The sequence below is a fragment of the Chiroxiphia lanceolata genome, chromosome 3 (genome assembly GCF_009829145.1).
Source record: "Chiroxiphia lanceolata isolate bChiLan1 chromosome 3, bChiLan1.pri, whole genome shotgun sequence".
Classification (NCBI taxonomy): Eukaryota; Metazoa; Chordata; class Aves; order Passeriformes; family Pipridae; genus Chiroxiphia; species Chiroxiphia lanceolata.
The window spans coordinates 92,704,784-92,728,724 of NC_045639.1; the positions used below are offsets into that span (position 1 = coordinate 92,704,784).

General features: G+C 39.0%; 1 protein-coding gene across 1 annotated transcript in view; it reads right to left on the reverse strand.

The window, feature by feature from the left end:
• The window catches only part of LOC116784582 (protein scribble homolog), a 28,778-nt gene extending 5,874 nt beyond the window's left edge, over positions 1-22,904 (reverse strand). The window contains exons 1-6 of the mRNA XM_032683347.1: positions 22,727-22,904; positions 14,751-14,954; positions 12,365-12,601; positions 11,023-11,112; positions 10,268-10,345; positions 8,475-8,570 (exon numbers count right to left, since the gene is read on the reverse strand). Coding sequence (XP_032539238.1) covers positions 8,475-8,570; positions 10,268-10,345; positions 11,023-11,112; positions 12,365-12,553 — 453 coding nt within the window. The 5' untranslated portion in view covers positions 12,554-12,601; positions 14,751-14,954; positions 22,727-22,904. The remainder of the gene's footprint in view (positions 1-8,474; positions 8,571-10,267; positions 10,346-11,022; positions 11,113-12,364; positions 12,602-14,750; positions 14,955-22,726) is intronic.
• Positions 22,905-23,941: the final 1,037 nt, after the last annotated feature.

Consider the following 23,941-nt stretch of genomic DNA (forward strand, 5'->3'; position numbering starts at 1 on the left):
ATGCTGGTGTAGGAGGACAAATTATCCAGATTCTCTAGTATTCCATTGTTTTCTCCACTCATTACTGAATAGTGTTTAAAATACTTCTACTGAAATAGCAAAGTCCTCCTACTCACTTTCCATCATCATGCACTCATTATTTAAATAATATTTGAACTACCATTCAATCCCGATCCGCCAAAATATGTAGAATACTTTTTCACGAAAATGTACAATTAGTAATTTGAAATAAATTATTATTTTTCCATTTTCCCCTGAAATTGTATTTTCAGTGCCTAAAAAGTAAGCTTCACTAACAACACGTCCGGTACTAGATCAGTGTACAGTACAGTAACTAGAACCACGGGGTTCACTATAGATATTTCTTCCACTACCTTGTTCGTGTCTTTCTTACACTTTTTTCAACATAAAAGTGAAGACTTTGTACACTAAAAAGATTCACTAAAAAAAAAATTTTTGTTTGAATCAAGTATAACTAAATAACTAAAAATCAAATTATTTCAGACACTCTCATTTAATGGAATTAACAGCCTCTACTGAAAGCTAGAGTCCTTCAACTGGAGCACAGAGAGGGGCTGCCTGTGCACTCCTAGTCCTCTGCAGCAAGCAGTAAAATGAAGCCATCTAAATAACCTCGGGCAACTCAGCTGCAGTGTTGGCTGTAAAAATTCTTTCATATTGAAATAGGATAGGAATAAACTCACAACTAGCTACGACGCTTCAGTTGAAAGCAGCTTCTTAAAGAGTGATAAGATATCCCGCCAAGAGGTTAACATCCAATCATTTTTAACTTCCAGATGTGCACATATGCTTTCCTTGTCTACTTCTAATAAAAATGTTTTGTCCAAAATATTGTAGAATAGTCCATAAAGGACAGCTCATTATGTCTTCTTATAATTTTTTCAAAACTAAAACTGAACAGAACAAACCCCATCATTTGTTTTTTCTTTTATAAGCCTTTCCCTTCTTCTCACCTCCCCCCACCCACAGGTCCATGCTCCAATCTTAGCAGGAGAAGAAAGCTCTCAAGGCAACAGTCATGGCTAAAACCCAAGCGTCACATCAAAGGCATAACCAGCAGCGACAGGGTAAAGCACAGCTGGCAGCAAGGTCAGCCACTGAGGACAAAGGCTACAAATCAGAAGGTGATAGGACACATGAAAAGCCAAAGTTTGATGGAATAGGGGCAGGGAAAAAGAATTTAGATTGGCCTTTTGGAAGAAAACCAGACATACTTTTAACCCTAGTTCAAATAGATAACTTTCTAAAGAAAATATTCCCCAGTTAGAAAATACCTGTAATAGGGATGTCTGCCTACCTCAGCTCTGTATATCTAAATAGTACATATTTTTGAAATTTGACTTAACAGCTGATCTTCACTGACACCAGTGCTAAAGTTGGTACCCATCAGTTGGTGGAAAGGGGAAAACAAAATTATCTCCTTGGTTGAGAACATTGGCAGGGGTTTACATACTTCCTGAATAATGTTTTCATGATTTCATACTTAGTCTTACCTTTTTTGTCATCACTGGTGATGGAAGTAAATTTTTAAACTTGAACAGAAAATTCAGCCTTCTCACTAAACAGTGAAAATGTGCCTTTGCTAGATGGAAAAGGTCATATTTGCTGATGACTGTATTCATAGCAGAAACTGTCTAAATCAAATTTAAACTGAAGAAGGGCTTAGTCATGCCTAAAAAATGTAACACAGCTGTATTTTTCACTAAAAGTTTTAAAAAGAAGATGCCAAAATGCATCCAACAAGAACAGCAGAGAACAGGTAGATCAACTGCTGCATGGTTCATACCAAGCCGGCATCTGACAGCTTTCATAGCTGAAGCGATGAGATGTTTTCCTCCCAAAGTCAGAGACAACAGATAAAAGCAACCTTCTCCCCAAAAGAAAACAAGTAAATACAAGTCGAAGAGGGAGAATGAGATCTAATTAATTTCTTGTGTGTTCATTACTCACAAGCACCGCCACCGCCAGGCGGGAGCGGGCACAGCAGCCAGGGCACAGCGGGGACAGTGGCTGGGGCAAGGGCGAGGTGTGTGTGACAGAAAGCCCCTAATGCAGAGCTGCCTGTATGAAACCATATGAATTTGCAAACCCCGTCTAGCATTCGACACAGTTTCCCTCTTACGGCGTATCAGGAACATTTTAACCAGCATATGTTTCATGGTGCACTTTCAACTTTCCTGGTCTTGGAAACCCCTGGCTGCATCCCTTTCCCTGGCGTTTTACAGTGCAAATATTTTACTGCTGTGGAGGCCTGTGGCAAAACTCCAGAAATTGTGAAGTCACCCTGGGGAAGATAAATCTTCTGCACCCTGGGGAAGATAAATCTACCGTCAGGTATGGTCGAAGTGCCTCATTACACTTGGCTGCAGAAGACCTCTGCACAAGGAAAGCCAGGTGACCTGTGCTTCCGCGCTCATGAAGCAATAGGCTCGTGATAGCACCTCTTGTCACTTGGGGTTGGGAGAGGGAAGCACATAATTCAGTTCATCCTTACATTTGGAGCAGCCACACTACTCTCAAGCACTGCCAGAGAAGCTTTGGCACCACGCTTTTAAAGGTGCTGCCTGGGTTTTGTCTCCGGCAGCTTGGTAAGAGTCTTGAGCAAGGTCTACCCAACCAGCCCACCCTTATTTCCTGACCTTGTTGCTATTCCCACATGTGCCTGGTGATTTGCTCCAAGATCTAATGCAGCTCAGCATGATTTCCTGGAAGTTCAGTGCACCAGGCAGGTGGTAAAACACTGGAACAGGTTGCTCAGAGAAGTGTGGATGCCCCATTCCTGGAAATATTCAAGGTCAGGTTGGATGGGGCTCTGAGAAACCTGTTCTAGTTGAAGATGTCCCTACTCACTGCAAGGGGGTGGACAAGATGACCTTTAAAGGTCCCTTCCAAACCTAACCACTCTATGATTCTATGAATATTTCCTCTGTGGGAATTTTCTAGATATCAATATATTTTACAGCTCAGGTTTAAAATCGGGTATTTTCTCTACTTCTTAGAACAGCAAGAGAATATCTGGCATGTTTTATTTGTCTTCTAGTTTGTAGTATATATAACATTTGGTCATGTCACATTTAAAGCAAAGCCCACTTTTGTTTTTCCTCTCCAGCAGCTCAGTGCCTCCCAAAGGCAATGTACAAGGCAAGAAAGGTGGAGTTCTGTCAAACTCACCACAACAGTGGAAGGTCAATGTCCATCATGTCATATTCGCATTGCCATTAGACACAAAAGGCTTCTATATGATTTAAATTGCGTATGAAAATTGTCCTTGCTCCATTTCTTTCATCTTCTAATGTACCATCAGATAGTGACTTCCCTGCCACTGGAACCCGATAGAGAGATTTTCATATAAGTGCTTTCTGTGTAATCATTTATGGCCTGATGCTATAAAAATATTGAAGAAAATGTATTGCTTTGATCACACCAGGAGACTTAAAAGGTACTCCTCCCATAAGCAGTGCTACCCACAGCCCAGGTTACCAATCCTTTGATTTTTGAGAAAGGTCATCACCCCTACAAAAGGCAGTGGCTGTATCTGAATGCTTGCAGGACTTCAGTACAGTCTCTTCTCCTGCTGAGCTCCTGCAGAGTCCATGAGGGCATCTTTTACAAGGGGAGATGTTGCTGGTAATCTGTGTGGTTGTTTGAATATTTATCCTCTTTTATTCTCCAGTAGTATGCTATGTCCTACAGCACAGTTCCAGGTGCCTTGCTTGAGTCTTCTTGCCTATTGCACGTGTTTTTGCTTATATTGTCTGCAGTGCTTATATTGTCTACTATATGATGGGTTTATTTTGTAAATTATTTTTCTCTAACTTTGAGGTATTTTAATGTGGTGTCTTGAAAAGATCAGCTAATGACTTGTCTTTTAAAAAAGTTTTTTATATTTAGCATTTTTTACTTACAAGCTTTGCAAAATCCAAGAATTTAAAGTTTGAAGTGAGTCAGCTCTGACCAAGTCCTGTGAGAAAACTACTTAAAAGGAAGAGAGGAAAAAAGTTACACTGTGCAAACAGAAGCATTTGTTGGGAGCAGGAACTTAATTCCAAATTCACAAAATAAGTTCCCCAACCACTACACTATAGAGGTAAACACAGTGTCTACACCACACACCTTTATGTTTCATCTTTCATCCTGACTCAGAAATAATCTGTTGCTCAGATAAAAGCAGAACCAAACTAGCAGATGAACTGGAGAAGGCAATCACATGGCAGATGGGTGCTTACACTCCACTGAAGCTCACACGATGACAGGGTTAGCTAAACCAACGAGGCTGTGTGCATAGGCTTCTTTGCAAACACATATAAACCTGCTCAAGATGCAAGGCAGTGAAGAGTCAGACTCCTGATTTCTAAAACTAACTTAGCTTGTCAGAATAGAAAACAAAACAAACATAAAAACACCAATACCCTTAACTGACACGATTCAGAGTCATGAAAATGTTTTGGAGAAGCGATAAAGCAGTTCCTCATAAGAAATTCGAAGTATTAAGTCTTATAGTGCTATGGGAACAGGTCACTCAAACACTGTATGTGATGTGAGCAAGGTCTTTACTGTTTAAAACAAGCTTCAGAAGAAACATGGCTTTGTTGATGATAGGAACTGAATCACTCTTTAGTTGTCTTCTTTTACACTGTTTTTCTGACTTGAGTACTCCACTGGCTTTGCTTTTAAAGTTGAACAATGTAAGATGATGACTAAAGAAATAAGAAAGAAGTTCTATTATGTTTATGTTGTATGATTTCAGTTTTCTAATATGTTTAAAACTAACATGCTCAGATGAATAAAGAAAGGGTTTGATACTTAGATTTTTGAAGATTTTTTTAACTAGTATATGTGCATCAAGTTTTTTTCCTGAAAAGTCTGTATCAGCTGGAAATGAAGAAGGTAGACCTGCTCGGATTCCCATCCATTTAAGGTTTCTCACAGCTTGTATATAAATGTAATGTGAGACAGAGGCAGAAAACCAGCAACCTATGTATTGTGGAAGCATGGTATATATGCTTATTCACTTTCTGCAGGTGTGGGAGCATTTCACTTTGATACATGTTCTCGTTCACTGAAGATGTCTGTTTTCTCACTGTAGTTAAGAACACTTGGAATCTCTGCATTTTTAAACAAAACAACCAAAACATTTGTTTTTTTTAGCTTGATTAAGTTCTTCAGATTTTTCCAATACTGTAAGCGTTTTTTTACACAATCACTTTTAATTGATAATTGTTACTTTAACCTTCCTCGAAAATCTTCAGTATAAGTGACATTTGTACCCCTGGTGAACTACATGAAAAAAATCTAACTGAGGAAATTCCCAGGGCAAAGGTATAAAATTAGATAAAATAATATGGTAAGAATTGAAGTGAAATATCTAAGAGACTTGAGATTAATTTTGAAGTATTTAATATCCTTAAGATATTGATAGGGCCAAAAATGGATCAGAGAAGATGACATGATGATGAAGTGATATGAGATGCTGAAATCTGTCAACACTCACCATTCAGTCAGACAAAAATCCATTAGGAATTTCAGTTAGAGCTTGAATAAAAATATTTATGATACAGAAAGATTTTGAAGAGTTGGCTCTATGTTTGAGAGTATGGATAGGAAACAGCAGAAAACTGGAAATGAAACCTCCAGAATCCAAGTTAAAATTCCTCCTGTTATAGTCAGCATGGGGCACTGTGTTTGCAGTCCTGATTTTTCTGCCCTTGTAGTTAGATATGCAGTATTTTACTCACAGTCTGCATGTAGACAGCCATATCAGCTGTGATTTTAATCTCTTATATTTTGATGAACATCTTTACATAGTCTTATTTTAAGATCACCATTTTAAAATCCAGACTTGGTTTAAGTTAACTTACAATATTTTTCTTTAGGTATATACATGTTAAACAAAGTAAAATAAACTGTTTTCATTTTTTTGAGGTGTGATTAGCATAACTGAGGCAAGTCTAAAAAATATTGTATTTAAAAAAGCATCTAATTGTAATTAAAATTCTGGGACCTCTACATTTCAGTATAATACTCAATCATAATTAAAACCAAGGGAGATTCTCATTTTTCCTTTGCAAAACTGTGACTCAGAGTGAAAGAACATTTCATTTGTCCAATTAATTACTGGCCATTCACACTGTCATGAAATCTTAAAGCTGGCAAAAAGGGTTTGAAATTGAGTTTGGTTGGATGAGTTAACAATTCAAATGAGCCTTTTAAAAACAGTCAGAGTAACCAAGCCCAAGGCAAACCTGGACCTGGCAGCAGCACTGCCCTTCGTAATATCAGAGCACCAGGCTCAGAGACAGGATGGGCAATAGCAAGAGATGGCTAGAAGGCTATGGTTAGCAAGTTCAAGACAAATATTATCACAGATAGCATATACAAAGAGAATGTTTATTAAAATGCAATAAAAATAAATAAATGAAGAAAGTATATGCTGGTGGGCAGAGTGATGACATGGAAGAGAGGGAGAAGGAAGACAGGCACCATCCAGCACACATTCAGTTTTTGCAGGAAGAATAATAGAAGTCTTTGGTTCTTCTGCCATCATGCTTCTCTCCTTCCTCCCTTGATATAGACGCACTTATCTTCTCTTGAAACCTGATCAGAAATACAAAGGAAGCAAACCTTCCTATATTCCTAGCACAGAACAAGATTCTGTATTAAGGTCCTACTGCCACCTGCTTATCTGAACATGCAAAGCAAGTCCATAAGAAGGCAGGCTTATCTTTCAGATAAGACAGTTAGTGAGGAATAAGAGAAACTTCAAAGCAAGAGCAGATGAGATACTGAGCAGTTCCAAAGTCAGCAGGATACTCCCAGCAAGTCCATAATCCCTAAAATTGATGAATGCTGCTCTAGGTTACAGGCGATAACATACACTATTTGCTACAGCACAAAGATTTTGATTTCAAAAAAGAAACAAAACCAGCAATGCAAATGTTTCTTCACAAAAGAACTTGTACATGGGCTACTTTTGACAGTTGGAACATATTCAGCCAGTTGACTCCCTCTGTGTATGGTGTTCTACATTAAGTGATTTGGCCTTATCTTCCTCCTCCTCCCTCTATAGCTGAAGAATTTTAAAGGGAGGCATTCTTTTCCAAAAGGCATACAACATAAAAATATGGTCATTTCCTCTTTCAGGATGAAAGCACTAGAAGTCAGATACCCCTGCAACAGATCCAGGACACTAGCAATGTGTGAATAAACCCTTTCAAGAGTGGTTCGTCTAACAGGAAGCCTCACGCTTCCTGCAATGCTGGTTAAACCATAAGAAACAGCTGCTAAGTAGACCTGGACAAAAAAACCTCAAATCGAAGGAAGTGTTTTCATCTGGAAAATAAAACTGGTCTAAATGTTTCACAAGATGATGTTGAAGACCAGAGGCCTCAAAATAAGTTTCTTTAAGCAACTGAATAGAAAACTTTTCTTAGACCATATTATGGACAAATGCTACAGCTCAACATTTCTCAAACAGTGATTAACATAGGAAACCAGAGAAAAACAGATTTGCATGGTCAATTTGCTCACTTTTGCAGTCAACTAACAAATCACATTATTTTAAAAAATCTGAGTGGCTATTAAAACGTTAACATGGTCTTTGATTACAGTCTTTTATATAATATATGAATTTCCATTTTTTGCCACTAGCTGGGTTTTGAATGGTATTCATGGAAAAGGATAAAAAAGGGCTGGAAGAAGAGGAATCAAATAAAGCATTCCTCTGGCATTTGCTGTAGGAGAAACACTTTTTCCTTCTTGGTACTTCAGGTTTCAAAAAGTAGGATGCTTTTTGACCTTAATTATTCAGATATCTTAATCGTATTGTATCTTCTTAGTAGAGCCATAGTTTCATGTGTGCAGGTAGATGAAAAGATTAGGGTAGGTCTTCAGAGAGTTTTATTTGCTAGAGAAGTTCACAGAAGTGACTCAGATTTCTAAAAGCTACCCTGCAGGCTCAGCCATTTCCCTTAGTAAGCAATAGGCTTACTCTCATCTGACATTGGTCACCTAAAATATGGGCATGTCTTAGCCTGTCGCACAAGTTCCCCCTCCAGTCAAAAAATGAAAATTGTCACCTCCAGGTAGCAGTTCAACCTCTCCCTCCTAAAAGAGGGACCCTGGAAATGCTGTTCCTTCCATTAGCTAGAGAGGGAGTCCAGACAATATAATAAACATTTAAGCAGGAGGGAATGGACACCACCCTCAAAGTCCCCAAACCAGAGTGCTTCAAAAGCTCTGGTCTGCTACACTGATGCCTACCCAGGAGCTGAGCTCCTCCAGAAGCCATGTTCCAGCTGCAGTGACAGCCAAGGAAACGCCTGGTAAGGTCTCTGATCTTTGGTATGTGTCTTGCTACTCATAAGATCTGTGCCAGTCTTTATTAGCATTAATGACAGACAACACAAATTACTTAGGTAAGAATGATTTGTTATTTACTGGGCCATCTTACTTACTGTTATGATGTGATTTACTGTTGGGAAGTGGCTGCCCTTGGGTGAAGCTTCAGTAGGACCAGCATCAAGGACAGCAGGTTCTGAAATGAAGGTAGCCTTTAAAAAAACACACCAGAAACACATACTTTTATTCTGAATGCAGAAGAGCAATTCCCTCCCTCTCAGGTTAGTATACAAATACTTTGCCCTATTGTTATATGTGGTTGCACGATGAAAGCAATAAAATTGTAATTCTTGCTGTTCCCCATTTTTGATGAATTGTATATTTGAACTGTTGAAATGATCAGTTGTAACACATAGTTTCAAGAGAAAAATGCTCATTATTTGTACCCAGATTATCCCTGTGGTCAAAACATTAGGATTCCTATAGCACATCTGATTGCATTAATTCCCTTTCATCAACAACACACACAAAAACCAGAGATTCGTTTTCTGTGTTCTTTAAACAGATGAATGATTCTGCCATCTTGTGGGAGATGGAGAAATCCTAACTATTTGTATGATAACAACAGCAGAGCACAACAACATGGAAATTTCCTGTACTTTTCACTTGTTTCAATACTGATTAAGTGAACAGATAATAGCAGTTATTATATTCCAAATAGCCCCAAAAATAAGAAATTAATTACAGCCTTGTGGGGGAACCTGACCAAAGGGGTTCATTTTTAAGATACTGACTTTATTAGAAACTCTGCTCAGAAGGTAAAGGTACAGCAACTAAAAATCCTGATTTTTTTTTCCCTGATGATCTGATAATGTGAAATATATTAAGAATTATTTAAACTCTCACATCTGTTAAAATACCTTTCATAAAAGAAAAATTGTAAAATTATACAGAATTTCATCTATAATTAACCTTTTAAAAACTGTTAAACTAACACAGTATATGGATTATGGAACACAATCCTCTGCTAATAATTCTATAGCATAGTTTGACAAAATTAGTAGATTAATTTATGATTAAATAGTCTTGGGCTGACAGAGGTTGCATCCATATTCCTGACAATTTAACAGACATACAATACCGTTTGCTCTATCCCATCTTAATTCAACATGGAGTATGCTGCAGTAAAGAGTATTCATTTAAGCAAGTATAAACGACAGTTTAAGAGAAGGAGCTGAAAAGAAGCCATGGACCAGTTTCACCTCAAAGTAATTTTGTAGAGGTTCCCCTCCTACTGCACTGTTTTCAGTAGGTAGAAACCAAACAGTACATCTAAAATATATATCACAAAACTGTATACGTGCTCTTGGGAAACTGAAGATCAAGACAGTGGCTTCTGCTGAGAAAGATGAGGCTTGAGGTGGAGCAGCCCGAGAGACACATCTATCCCTTGGGCACTTGGCACTGCAAGCCTCCATCAGGGGAGTTGTTTTGAGCTGTTCTCTCCCCATCAAAAATTACCTTGGGGAAACAAGCTCACCTAGTTTATATTTCTTTGTTACAACTGCAATGAACTCATCTAGTAACTCTAAACCATGACATAGGAAAGCTTCTTAGACCAGGTACAACTGCATTTGTTCTTACATAACTGCTTATTAAGACCATTATTTTCCCATGTGAGTCAGTCATTTAAGTGAATAATATTTTGTTAAGCACTTTGAACATAAAGATCTGACAACCAGAATATAATAAGAAGGAATACGACAATTTAATGTTATTATAATTTCTTCATAATAAGTATCTAAAAAGCTAAGGCAAGCCTAAATCTAGATCTCAAATTCCCCAACTCTGAGTGATTTAAAGACAACAGAAAGAGAATACACTCCGCATTGACAAAGAACACATCTACCTCAGCCACTCTGTCTCCTGCTTGTACTCCAGCCAAGTCTGATGGGCTGTCTTTCGGCAGCCGTGCAATCAAGATTCCCTGGTAAGACAGAAGACAGGTTTTAGACCTGACAGAATTTCTTCTATTGTTCTTAGATGTAAAAAGCAAATGGGAAGTAATTAATTTTCAAGACTTGTTGTTCTGTTGCCCTCTATAAAATTAAAAACTAAATGCCTTAGCACATTAGCAAGACCAAAAAAGAAGTCTCCATGGCTGATACATACAATAATGAACAAAAGTCAGTAATTGTTTACACTGTGCCATGGGGGACAGATTGGGAAACAAAGATTTATTTAAATGATAATTCAGTGAGAAGTTGTGAGAAATACTTCTCTCAAGTCTAGTTAGCTCCTGGGAATGAGCAAATGGGATGGGAGAGCATGTGGATTGCCAAGGGAGTGACCTCAAATTGAAGCAGAAAATGGAAATTAGACAACAGTGTTTCAGCCATTAGGTTGCCTCTGGAAAATCATTGGTTTACCTTGGGTTTTCTCTCCAAAATCATCCCTCCAGAAGCTTCCCCAACAAAAGCTAGTGTCAGCTCCTACTTTAGGAAATAAGTTACGCATGTTTACCCTTGCTAGCTTTATCACAAAGACAGTAATGTTACATTAAGGACAACCTCAGAAAGAAAACAACAAAACACAATAGCTGAAAGAACTACTCATCAGTCTATTTCTAATGATCAGTAGATAAATTTTGAATAAGAAATGCACCTCATCACTGTCTTTACACGAGGGTGAGCCCTTTCCACCAGCAATGCTAATACCAAGGCTCCCCATTTGGCTGCACACAGTAATGGTTACCTGTAAAGAATTACAATGGGTGAGTAGTCTGATTAATCAAAAACATTGCCAACATAAGCATTGAAAATCTACTTCTCACTCTGAACACCAGCAGACATGACCCTAGAGAGCTCGGCCCAGAGAAGAATGGTGCTACGCTTCAACACTGGCACATGCAAGACTAGTCTTTACTCTTCAATAACACCAAGAATGCATGATTTCTCCAGGTGTTAGAGTCATGCCAAAACGATATAAGGCTGTTTATAAGGCTACTGACCAACCAGTTGCTTCACAAAACCCACAGGTTCACTAAGCATTCACGATGGCAACAATGCCAGTCAGTACACAGAAGTGAAGAGTAAATATTATTTGATAAATTTATGAAAAATCTTTGCTTTTAACAAATTTATGAAAATTTAACAAATGTATGCAGTTACTCTTGCACATATAACATACTCATCCGAAATTCCTAATTCCTAAAATATATGAAAAGACCATATCAGCCAAATGAAAACCAATCTGCCACATGTGGCTTAGACTTAGCATTACCTGAATTCTCAACACTTCACAAGCCCATGACTGCCAGCAGTGCTTTGGTGACAGGTCCCAGCACCGGTGCCACTTTTGGGCAAGCTACCTTTCCTGGTGCTGCATCCTGTCCCACAGGCAGTCAGCAGAGGTGTGCCTTGTACCCTCCCAAGAGACAGTCCATAAAGTGTGTTTCCTCCTCATGTCCTCCAAAGCATGCCAAGATGGGATATATCCATTGAGTTCAGACCATAGCTTTTTCATAACTTTCACCCAAAATCTTGCAGTTCTCACTGATAAATTTTCACTTGAACATTCCCACTCCTTTTCACAGGATGGAGGCTTTCTCATGCCATGAGGGTAAGACCATGCCACTGCTCCAAAACCGTGGACTAAATAAAGACTTAGCTGAGTGCCCACCTGCACGAACTCTTGACTTGAGCTCACTATACCAAAGCTGGATATATAAAATGAGATGCATGGCTACAAGGAAAGTGAGTTTTGTCAGGTTTTTTTCAAAGGAAAATTCTTTTTATACATAAGCCAGAGGGAGCAAGGATGACCTTCAGCTTACCCTCTGTAAGTCTCATGAAATCTACCATGCAATGTCCCCCTTCTATGCATATTTTATAAACTGCCACACACAAGAAGAGGACTTACCCCCCCGCCCCCAAACACATGGACTTCCCCACAGAAACACAGAACCCCTCCACCAGCAAGCCCAGCCCATGCAGCAGTTCAATACCTTCAGCGGGGTCTGTGGCACATCCATCACCCTCAATTCCTCTGGGATCCGGCTGCTCTCACTGGGGAAGCTGCCTGCCGAGGAGACAGCTGGCTGCACCTTAGTGTTAGTCCCTGGAGGATTCTTCCCTTTCATTGCCAACTTGTGCTTTTCTTGAAGAGTTGTTCTGGTATTTCTTTGATCTCTCATGCCACCACTGCTATCGAAAAGACTGCCGGAAAACTTGGAAATAGGTTCCTGGGGGTTAAAGATGAAAAAGGTAAACACAGCAACAGCAAGGACAATACCTACCTGATACACAGACCCTTCCCATGGTAACCTGGATTTGTTCCTCACTATCCCATTGCTGTATGGTAGCATTTGTTTCACTGAAGACAAAACTGTAACTTTACAGCAAATGTACGAGTATTTCTTTTACCATTATTTCTCTGGGCATGTTTTGCCCTTGAAATCAGGGTTGAACTTGTGGGAACAGGGAGAGCACAGTGATTCATATAGCCTTTCACTAGATCCCGAAGCACATGCACAAGCACATGTAACACACATATACCCAACTAAATCCTGCAATGCCCTATGAAAAGGACAGAGCATGAGAACAAGACTACTTTGGCCAGCCTCTGGCATTTCCGTAGCACTGAATCTACTGTCCCAGGGCCAGGAATCACACACGTGAGGCAAAGACCTTTCCATACAGAAAATAAAGCATTTCTCATAATACCTCAAGGCACACATTCCATTTTTGGGACCATAGGTGTGAGAGGGAAGGCAAGCCTATATCTTGCATCTATGACTCTAGACTTTGTTTCAGTAATTGGATTGACTTTATTCAGTTGCAAATGGCAGTTAGTGGAGACCTGCAAACTAAAGGGAGTTAGGAATTCCTCTGGAAATGGAACCTCAAAGGTGAGGTATCCCAAAGGCTGCTTTGAAGCCTGGCTCTAGGCTGCACCTCTGAGATGCAGTGAGGAACTGAAAACGTCACCCTGTGCTTAGCTAAACCACAAGGGCTTAAAAACAGAAATAACTAAACACATCCAATTAAAAACACATCCACCAAACAATTAAACTTCAGACAAGTTTAACAGCAGAACACAATGACATTTTCCAGCCATCAGTTATGTTTGGCAAAGGGTTAAATGAAATTCAGACATAATGCCCAAATTCTGTTCATATTTTATGAATGCTTTGTTTATGTTTAGCTGACTTTTGCTCCCTACTTTGACGGGTTAAGGTAGAATCAGACCTTCTAACTTCAGTTGGCAGTAAAATGATGTAGCAAACAGATCAACATCTCCAAAAATAAGCCCCATAAGTATTTTCCTAAGCTTGGAAGTTTAATACCAGAAATAAAAAGCAGTGGCATTACCTTGATCATCTTTGCAAAAACCCCAGTAGACACTTGATTTTTCAGTCTATATCGGTGCTTTTCCACAATCTCTTTTTGGTTGGGTACAAAAAAGCATTGCCAACCCCAGGGAGAGCATACAAGGCATGATTGCTTCCTATTTTCACTTAAAAGGGAATTTGTTTAGCTTTAACTCACATAAAACATTCATTATCTTTCTTCTCTTGAGAGAGATTCCTCTTTACACTGCCAGGGTGACTAACCCAGACCCATCAGGAGTGCTACAATGCCATGGGTGCCAGGGAAAAAGGCCAGGAGCAAGAGCCAGGACTGGGGGTTGGAGCAGAGGGCACACCAGCAGCACTCACAGGCACTAGGAAAGAAGCAGATGTCCTGGAAGAAGAGCAGGAGCTCAAATTCCTCTCTCATTTCCCAGCAAATTTCAGAAGAAAAGACTGGTGAGCAATGCCCTGACAGGAGAAGGCTGCAACAGTGCACTGACAACCTCCTTTTCCCAGGCTATAACCAAGAAGACAGCCAGGCTGCCACATAGGTGACAGACATCTGGCAGGTACAGGCTAGAGAAACCACAGCACGCAGGGTTTCCCAAATATCACCATCCTGGAAGAGCCCACCACCCAAAACTAAACATGCAGTGGAGTAGTACTGCAACCTCACTTTTCTACCATCCAGTCCAAGGGAGACACTGAGACTCGAGTGCTGCTAATCTCCTACTTACCTGAAAGAGATGGAGGGAGGTTGGTTACTGGGGATATAAGTAGGATTAAAGTAAAATCATATCTGTCTCATCATTACTCAGGTTATTCATTGTAACCTGCAAGTTAAACTGTACTCCTGAGGGTTGCATGGATGAATTGCAGGCAAAGCAAAGGAATAAAACATTGAACACAGCACTGTACCCCCTGCATAAGCAATGCAGCCTCCCACAAACCCAAAGTGCTCGTCTGCACAGCACTGCAAGCAGTTGTAGACTCTTGATGGATACACATTTTCCCTCCTGATTTCAAGGAGACTACCTACATCATCAGGATCCTCGAGTTCTTCTGCTTCTTGCTCAGGACTGCTCCTTCCTTCCCTCCATTTTCCATTAGCAGAGCTGAATTTGTACAGGTTACCACCATGAAAACTTTCCTTTCCTTTCAACGAGGCCCAGCGAGAGCCCTGAGAGCTCCAGTTATGGCCACTGTACAGTTTAGGAGACTTGGGAAGCCACTTAATAGAGTCCTGAGGGGAAGATGACAAAAAAAAAAAAAAGAAAGACAAAAAGGCAGTGAATAGATTTTAAGAAAGTGATTGAAGTGTGTAAGTGCAGAAACTGTCTGGCAAGTTCTGCTAGGCACTTTTGTATCTTGTAATACTGGATTTCCCCCTTTTTTACCTTGAGAGGTACCTTCAGTCCCAGAGAGACACCTTTGCCAGTTAATGGGCAATGCTGGTGATACAAAGAGCAAGTAAAGGCTGCTGAAAATAATGGAAGCCTTTAGGGGCTTTACATACAGCATGGAACCAAGCCTACCTTCAGAATCGTAAAGAAGAATTAATGATCAACAACAGTCTTCAATAAAGTGTACTATTAAGAAAACAAACAAGAGTACTTAGACCTTTAGTGACCATCTTGTCTCATGACCTAAGTTAAAAAAACCTATTAAGTCACTCCCCTCTTCATTATTCATTGAATAAATGTTTCATTTTATTAATGGTCCCAATAGAAAGTACAGCACTAAATTGATCTTTCAAGATTGCTGATTTTCAAAGTGATTATAGTCCAGTAATCCCCAACATCCATTACTTATTTACATCCAAAATACTTCACCTCTCTCACACACACACAAAAGTTCATACATGACAAGTTGTGCCAAGGTTGTCTATGTACCTTAATTTCATTGAACTTCAGAAACCATTTTTCAAACTAACTTTTATCTTTCTTTTAAGCTTTCTTTTAATCTCACCTCTACATTTTCTTACAGTGATACAAATCCAACGGCAGAAAGCAGCCTCATGTCATATAAATATATGGCACATTAAAGCACGTGCTCCAACAAGAGAGATGGAGAACACAAACTAACAAAAACAATTATCAACAAGCGTATGGTAGGGCTATCAGCAGCACACAGTGACCTTCACATTGTTTAAACAGATATTTGATTCATATTTAACAATTCTTTAAGTTCCCATTTTCCTTTTTAAATGCAGAATGGTTATGTTCACACACATACACAAACACACAGATTTCTCACTGCCACCAGCAACCCAGATGTCACCATCTGTATAACATCTAAGGTTGATAAAGACAGGGAGGTAGGACAAGGCAGTTCATGCTGGACATACTGATTCATCTTCAGGTGCCAAAGGAGCTCCCCTTGGGATTCTTAATTTCCTTTTGGTTTTAGCATGGTTGAAAAGACTAAGGAATGTACAAGGACAATATCTCAGTATCTCACTGGAAAACATTGTAGACCTTTCTGTGAGTCTTGAAAAGACTTTGTTGACCTCAACAGAGGATTATTTGCATTGTACAAGGAAGGTATGATTGGCCTCCGCAGGAAATTTGCTGTTAAACCATATTTTGAACTGCACTGACACTCAGTGACACTGCTATTTGCTGACAATAGCCCATATTTCTGGTTATTCTAAAACCACATTGCTCAGGACACTAGACCTGATTGCCAATTTAGTTGATCAATGCAAAGGCAGCACAATCAATCACGACACAGCAGTAGATTCCGTTTCTCCTGACTATTCAAAATGTGAGGCAGGATCCTGGTATTTCTTTACACTTGTCTTGAATAAGGAAACAGAAACTTTGCTTTCTGTGAATATTAACTAGAGGAATAGCAATTCTAATCAGACAGGTAAGTAGCACACTAGGTGAAATTGTTTGCTAGTGGTCTGGTCTATTTTATTTCAGAATAGCTAATGTGACACCTCCTAGTGTTCAGGGTACTTTCAGAGACAGTTTAAATCTTTGTCAACTTTTAAGTTCATTAGGAAGTCATAAAGCAATTTCACTCTAAAAATAAATATGGGTACAGTGAAGCATTTAACTTCTTCCAAGGAAATATCTCATCTTTGACCTTGGTCCCTAATTCTAAACAACAGCTTCTCAAACCCAGCATGCCAAATTCTGTAAGACCAGTAAAAAGGCTATTCTTTCAAAGTGACAGACAGAGATTTTTAATTAAACTTATGCTGTCAATCACTTCATCATTTTAGGTATGCATTCAACTGCAGTGGCAGCCTCCTGTATGCACGAGGAGCAAGGTGATGAGCATCAGTAGATTTTATATCCCTATGCCCCTTGCAGCTCAGCTGGGAACACAGAGCTACAGGGCACTCCTGCTCTCTGTCTTCTCCTATGGCAGGATGCTTTTCCTCATGTTGACATAAAGCTGTAAGGAAAATTCAGTACCTGTTCAACACCTTCTGTAAACCAAGAGATTTTTAGTCTTCAATATTCTTGATCTATTACTTGATTCTTGATCTTGATTACTTCAAAGTAAAATAGTAACAAAAGGACAATTCCAGGAAAGAACTCTTTACTTTTTCACTAGGTCTATACAGTACCATGGCCTTATCTTTATGAAAGTAGTTTCACAGTTTGGTTATAGCAATGGCAAAAGATGGAACAAGACAACCAGAAATGTCTTTTAGCCTATGCTTGCACATGAGAGTTATACTTTCATGAAATAAAATGGAGAAACAATGCAAATGAATGCTGGTGCTGGGAGCACTGGCTACCATTACTTTGAAACAAATCTTAATCCTCAATCTTTTTTACAACTTGATACTTTTTGATGAAAGAAAAGGGTGAGGGGGTAGAAATAGGAAGATAGTGAACTTTTAATCCAGCGTTCAGTAGCAATATAAGGTAAGGAACAGAGAAATCCAGAGATGCTGGAATGCCACTACCAGGGTGTTATGGTGCCCACCTTTTTCATCTTTTTGGACAAAGCCAAGAGTAGCCAAGGTGCTACACAGTGCTGCAACATCTTAGCAAGGCTAGTAATGTATAGTTTGCTTCAAAGAAGAGATGGAAGGTACAGCCCTGTTTGCTATTCTTTAAGGCAAAGCAACCCCTCAATTTGGTTTTTTTTTTTACTGGATTTTGTTTTCCCTCCCAAAAATAAAACTAACTCCCTACTCTGATGTATTAAAGAAAATTGCTTTAAATGGGCAACAAGCTTCCATCAGCCTTCAAGGTAGTTCAGCTAACGGATAGTAGATTTGTACTTCAAAAATAAAACTATCTTAAAAAACTTCCAGTAATTTATTAGCTCATTCTCATTATATTAAATACTCTAGGACCATGCTTTTAGACAAGAGGCTACTGGCAAATATCCTAATATGAAGAAAGAAAAATCAGTTCTCCTTGCAGAAATTTACAGATTATTGGTCTTCTTACTGCCCAGGTGAGTTTGGAAGTTCTTTCTTTTGTTTCATATGTGGGGAAGCTAAGACCCAAAAAGATGAAAAACATCATTGTTTTAAGTCATTAGTATCAAACACAGAGTGAGATGCACATAGATTTACGTTCTCTTAATAACTGGAACAAAACAAAAAGGCAAATTCAGTATTTATGACTTTAAGCTTCTCATAGGTATGTAGGCTGTGTAACACTGATGTTTTGTAAATGCAGAAGTGTTTGGAGAGAGAAAATATTTATCAGCCTAGAAGTTATGTTCCACGGAAACACATTGTCTTCTCCCTTCATGGTTAACAATCTTAACTGATTGGTAATGAATCATTTTGCTTCAATATTTCAGCAGCAAGTCAGGTGGGCTCCCCTTTTGCCTTCTTTCAACATGTTTTTCATGTTTTAAAAAGCAGTCTCTTCTTAACATAAATACTGCTTTGTATCATACCCCTGTCTGTTAGGAGGACGATTGTTCTCATAAAGTACAAGGTGTCTATTCTGGTAAGATCTCACTAATAAATCCTCTAGAGAATTAATTTCCTCCAGGCAACAGAGGTATGTAAATGCTATGTATCACTCTAAATCATTCTCATGAATGAAAAAGAATCCTAAACACTCTAGTAATAAAAGCCAAAACATGAAAGCCACCTACGTCTCTGAAGTACCACACTGAAACCACACAATGACAATGAAACACCCTGCTTATGGTCACAGTCTGGTCTCCATCGGCAAGTAGAATCCAGTGCTTTCAGCTACAGAACACTTCAGTGGTCATACACCTGCTACTACAACTCAACTCAAAGCCCCAAACACACATTCTCACCTGTTTTTCTATTTAAAAGATGATTTGCTTAAATAGCTCAATTATGGCAAACAAAATGTCTTTAAAGATGCATTTCAAAGGACATAAACACTCTCTTTCTTTTAAATACAGCTACACATAACACATTCTATTAATTCAAAATTATTTCAGACTCATTGCTTTTTTATAGTCCAAAAGGCCATTTCTAAGAAAGCTTTGTGTAATTCGCATGAAACAAGAATGAAAGCTAAACAAAATGCTGCTGAAACAAAGGCATCCTTGAATATGTTTTTGCTGTAGGAGAGGCAACAAAGCTGCCTGAACAGATAATGGAAACAAGCCTTATATGGGGAAACCTTGCTAGCGTAAATACATGACAATGTCAAACTTAGATGTTCAAGTACTGAGTAGACAGATAAGATTTTTTTAATTTCCTGGAAACACCAATAAAAAATAAAATTGCTGTACATTATCTTAAAAATATCCACTATGCAAATGCTATTTAGACTTGCAGTCTTCTCCCCTTCTGAAAGAAAAAAAAAATCATCAGTAATACTCAAACAAACATTCTTTTTGTTAGTTAGTTTAGATTTTGTTTTGGTTTAAGTTGCTTAGTGGAAGTCCATGATGTCATCAATGAACTATTAATAAATTCATGTTTATAATCATGTAGTCATGTAGTGTCCCGTTCAATCTTCCAGAAATACGGGACAATCATGTCTCCTATGAGCTACTTCAGAATGGTTTAAAACAGCCCATTTATTTCGGGTTTGGGTAAAACTGGCAAGTTATTGGGAATGATCATAGAATCAGACTGCTTACAACAAGAGCACATTTCCATAACTTGCCCAAGTTTGCTTCAAAAGAAGATAGTTTTAGCCCAATACAAAACTAACTTCACTCTTCAAAGTCCTGTCCCTGCATTATACTGAATCTGAATATAATCTGAAATCCAAGCTGCTGATGCTTTGGTGGTATTTGGAAGCTGTGTGCATCTGTGGATTTTGGGGAAAGTTACCACAGCCAGTACTCGTTGCTAACATTTTGGGTTTGGCTGTTACCACACCTCCAGAGATTTCAGTCAAGACAACATTCTCCAGCAACAGATGAGCACATTAGAGAAAAAGTGTCAAAGGTTACTGGACATCAGGTGTCCACTTCCTGGTACTAATGCCAAGAGAGATTTGCTAAAACTCTTCTCTGAAACATCACTGAGGAGCCACAGAGTTCTTCCCATGGACAATACTGATGCTGTACTTCTCAGAGAGGGCTTCTCCTGTACAAAGATAAACTACTTTCTTAAGATCTCGGTGTTAATAGACTAACAACATCAGTGTTAAGAGGCAAAGTACCCTGAACAAGTTATAAATTCAAAAACAGACTGCCATGAACCCATGCTCCTGAAGTTAGTACACAGTCCAGCTACAGTCATTGAGGTCCTTCCTCAAAGCCCTCTGCTCTGGCAGAGCCCATGACTGACCAATTGGTTGCCACAAGAACTATGTACGTGGCAATAAAACAAATAGTGTCTCCAACATCCACCAGAAAAGGAAGTAAGACAGCTCCTGCAAAGCAGCCCACAGAGGCATCCTCAAACCAGGCATGCGCTCTTCCACTTTGGGAAAAAAAAAAAAATCACATTTCTCATTCAGCTGGTGGAATACTGATTATATTCCTGACTTTAGCATGAAAGAGCAAGGCACTGGCCCTCTGAAAATTTCACAATTGGTTCAGAAGGAAGGGAACACCCAAAACTATTACTTATAGTCAAGACCAGTCGGCTTTTGTCATATTCTCTGACAGCAATCCAAGCGCTGAAACATATTTATGCATTTGATGGAAACTGAAGATGGGAAACACTCATATCAAGTCAATTGAAAAAGTAATTTTATTTTTGGAGTCAAGGTAAAGAATGGCAGTGAATTCTCCATTAACAAAAGGTCTAGACATTTCTGATAAACAGTGTGCTTCCATCTCAGTAGGAGGAAGACATTTACATTTACCTGGATAGGATCAACTGATATACTAAAAATACGCTTTTTAAAAAATTCAAATTCCTGCTGTCACTACTCTTCTCTTAAAAGCTGAAATCATGAGCAGCCAGTACCTAATCATCAAAAAAATGTTCACTCAGCACCAGTAAATTTCTAGTGCTAGACAAGAAGCAGGCTAAGCAGGATACAAATAAGTTACTTGCTGGAAAGGAGAGCATTATGCAAGTTTCCAATATGCACTTTCCTATAATATGCCATTTATAAAAAATATGGAATTTCAGCCAGAAAAATAATCTTAACACATAAATTATATGGAAGCTGTGAGAAAAGCCTGGAGCAACACAGAGGGGATGGAAAAATCCATTGCTACACTAGCAGTGGTAGCACAAGAGTGCTTTTTCCCCCCTATTCTTTCAAGACTATGGAATTGTGACTTTCAATAAAGAGAACTTGCATGCAGTAAATGACAGGTTAATATGAAATCCACTCCGCCACCATGGTCACTTGATTTTCCCTGGTTACCTGTTTATAGCTAATAAAACAGAATGCAAATTTTGTCTTTCCTTGCATTAAATCCACCTCCCAAAAGACTTACAAAGGGAAGTGGAAAAAGTTCATAGAGAAAAAAGTCAGTCATGCTTACAAAATCATATTCACTACTCAAGCTCCTCACAGCATCAGCAAGAGAAAAAAGCCAAACAGAGACTAGGGAGGGCTCATGCTTTCAATGACACACACTGCTTCATCAGAACATCATCAGTATTTTTCTGGCTATAAAACACAATTAAAACTGCCTGGAGTGTTATCAACACTGTTGGGAAGAGAAGCATACCTAAACCACTTCATAAAATGGCACACACATGGACCAGTGAAGAGATCAGAGGGACTTCTGGGGTCTCAGCTGCTGGAGGTTTGATCAAGCAGAATGACACGCAAGTCACTCTGAACCAGCATTAGGGGGAGAGAGGGTAGACATTTGTCACTGTTTGCACAGCAAGTATCCAAACATCTTTTCAGCCCTGAAGCACAAATGACACTTCAACTGTTATTATCCCACAACACCAGCAGCTGTTGCCATACCTCAAGGATTCACTAGGCTGGAAATTACACTTATTGCTAGACTCAAACACTGCACTACATTTATACACTGCTGAACTACCTGCAGCAGGGCAAAATCTTTAATTGTCTCACCCAAAAAACATTAAAAAAAGAATTAACAACATACAGTGCTACACAGTGTTAGTGTAGAAGACTGAAAAATACACCTCTCCTCTTTTAACTCTCCCCAGATACTGATTGAAAAAAAACAATGAAAATCCAGACTTCCATTGCACAGATTCACAAAGTGAAGACAGATGGCAGTGAAAAGCAAGGAACACCAACACTCCTTCAGGGATTGTAGCTGGATGGTCTGATGATGGACTACAGCTCCATTAACCTCTCATTAGGCAATTACTGGATTCTAGTCTGAGCTCCTTTTATTTTCTTTTAAGAATGAATGGATGCAAACACTTTCAATAAGCAATTCATACCACCCACCTTTGGCTGAGATGACCACAAGGAGACAATACCAGCACTCCTGGGTGCAGGAGTGTGAAACTCTCCCAAATGAAGGCAACAAGCCTGGTTCACCCATTTTTCTACAGCCAGAGAAAGCACAACAAATATTCCTCTCACTATTAACAACAACAACAAAACAAACAAAAACCCAAAGAAAAAACACAACAAAACCCCCAAAACCCCCAAACAAACAAAATAAACATATAAAAAAAAATTGACTGCTGACCAGTTACTTCATGCCAAAGCAGATGCAGCAAACCTGTCTTCTGGTAGGTTTGTGGGCTGCAGCACAGTCTCCACAAGCCTGCTGGAATGTACAAAACACAACTGCCGAGCAACCAAGCACCTATCACAGAGTTATAACAAGATTTACATCTTGTTCTGCCTGTAGCAGGAGGGAGTAGGTGCACAGGGCCAGTTAATTATTTTCATCTGGTGGCATGTCAGGCAAGGCCCAAACCCAGGCTTTACACATTCATCTTGCTGATGGAACAGACACTAAAAACAAAACAAACCACAGCTTCCAAATGAAAAATTGGCATCACAGAGTCTTGCTGCCTTTGGCTATTTTAGGAACTGTCTATTTTAGGAATACTTTTCCATCTCAGATGGGTTTGTCGAGGTTTACTTGCACTCTGGGTACATTTTTAAACTTTTGCTGTGTCAATTCCATTAAGTACTTTAAAAAGAAAATTCTATCCAGGGTTGGAGTCAGCTGTACCAAAAGCTCATTTTCTTTTTGGTTTTATTTTAACAGAGGCTTACTGAGAATAACCAGGAGAGCTCTGCCTTGGGAAAAATAAAACTGCACTACCCCTGAACCGACCTAATATCTAAAAACCTGCAGCACCTCCCGCAAAGAAACCACGTTTTTAAGCTTAAATAAGGAATCCTTGGGATGAAAAATGAAAATTAATGTATTGTGCCAGATTAGATTTAAACACTTGCAGATGGCTTGCAATACCTACCTGTTCAACATCAAATAGAAATCAGTGCCTTTTGCAAAAGCTTCAAATCAAAATTTAAAAAGTTAAAGCAAAAAGTTATCACATATTGCAGGTATTAATTTGAAAACATAAGTTATTAGGACTTCCCTGATCTCTTCCTTTCCTATCTTCTCCCAGAAATCCTCATACAATCCACACTTTCTGGAAGAAACATTCAGCAGCAGAAGGGATGTGGTTAGCCATTCATGAAGTGTCAGATATTTCATTTTGTTCAATATGGGTTCACTGTATCATCTCACACCAAATATGTGAAATTTTTGCTCTGAACTCTGACTACACAAGTCCCTGCACTGAACCAGTCAGTAGTCTTTGTTAGCTCATGGCACATACACAACCCAGAGACACCAACAATCTTTATCAGCCTTTTGCAAAACTGTTATTTACCGAATTCAGTTAATACTTACCTTTAGAAACAAACCAGAACCCACAGATTT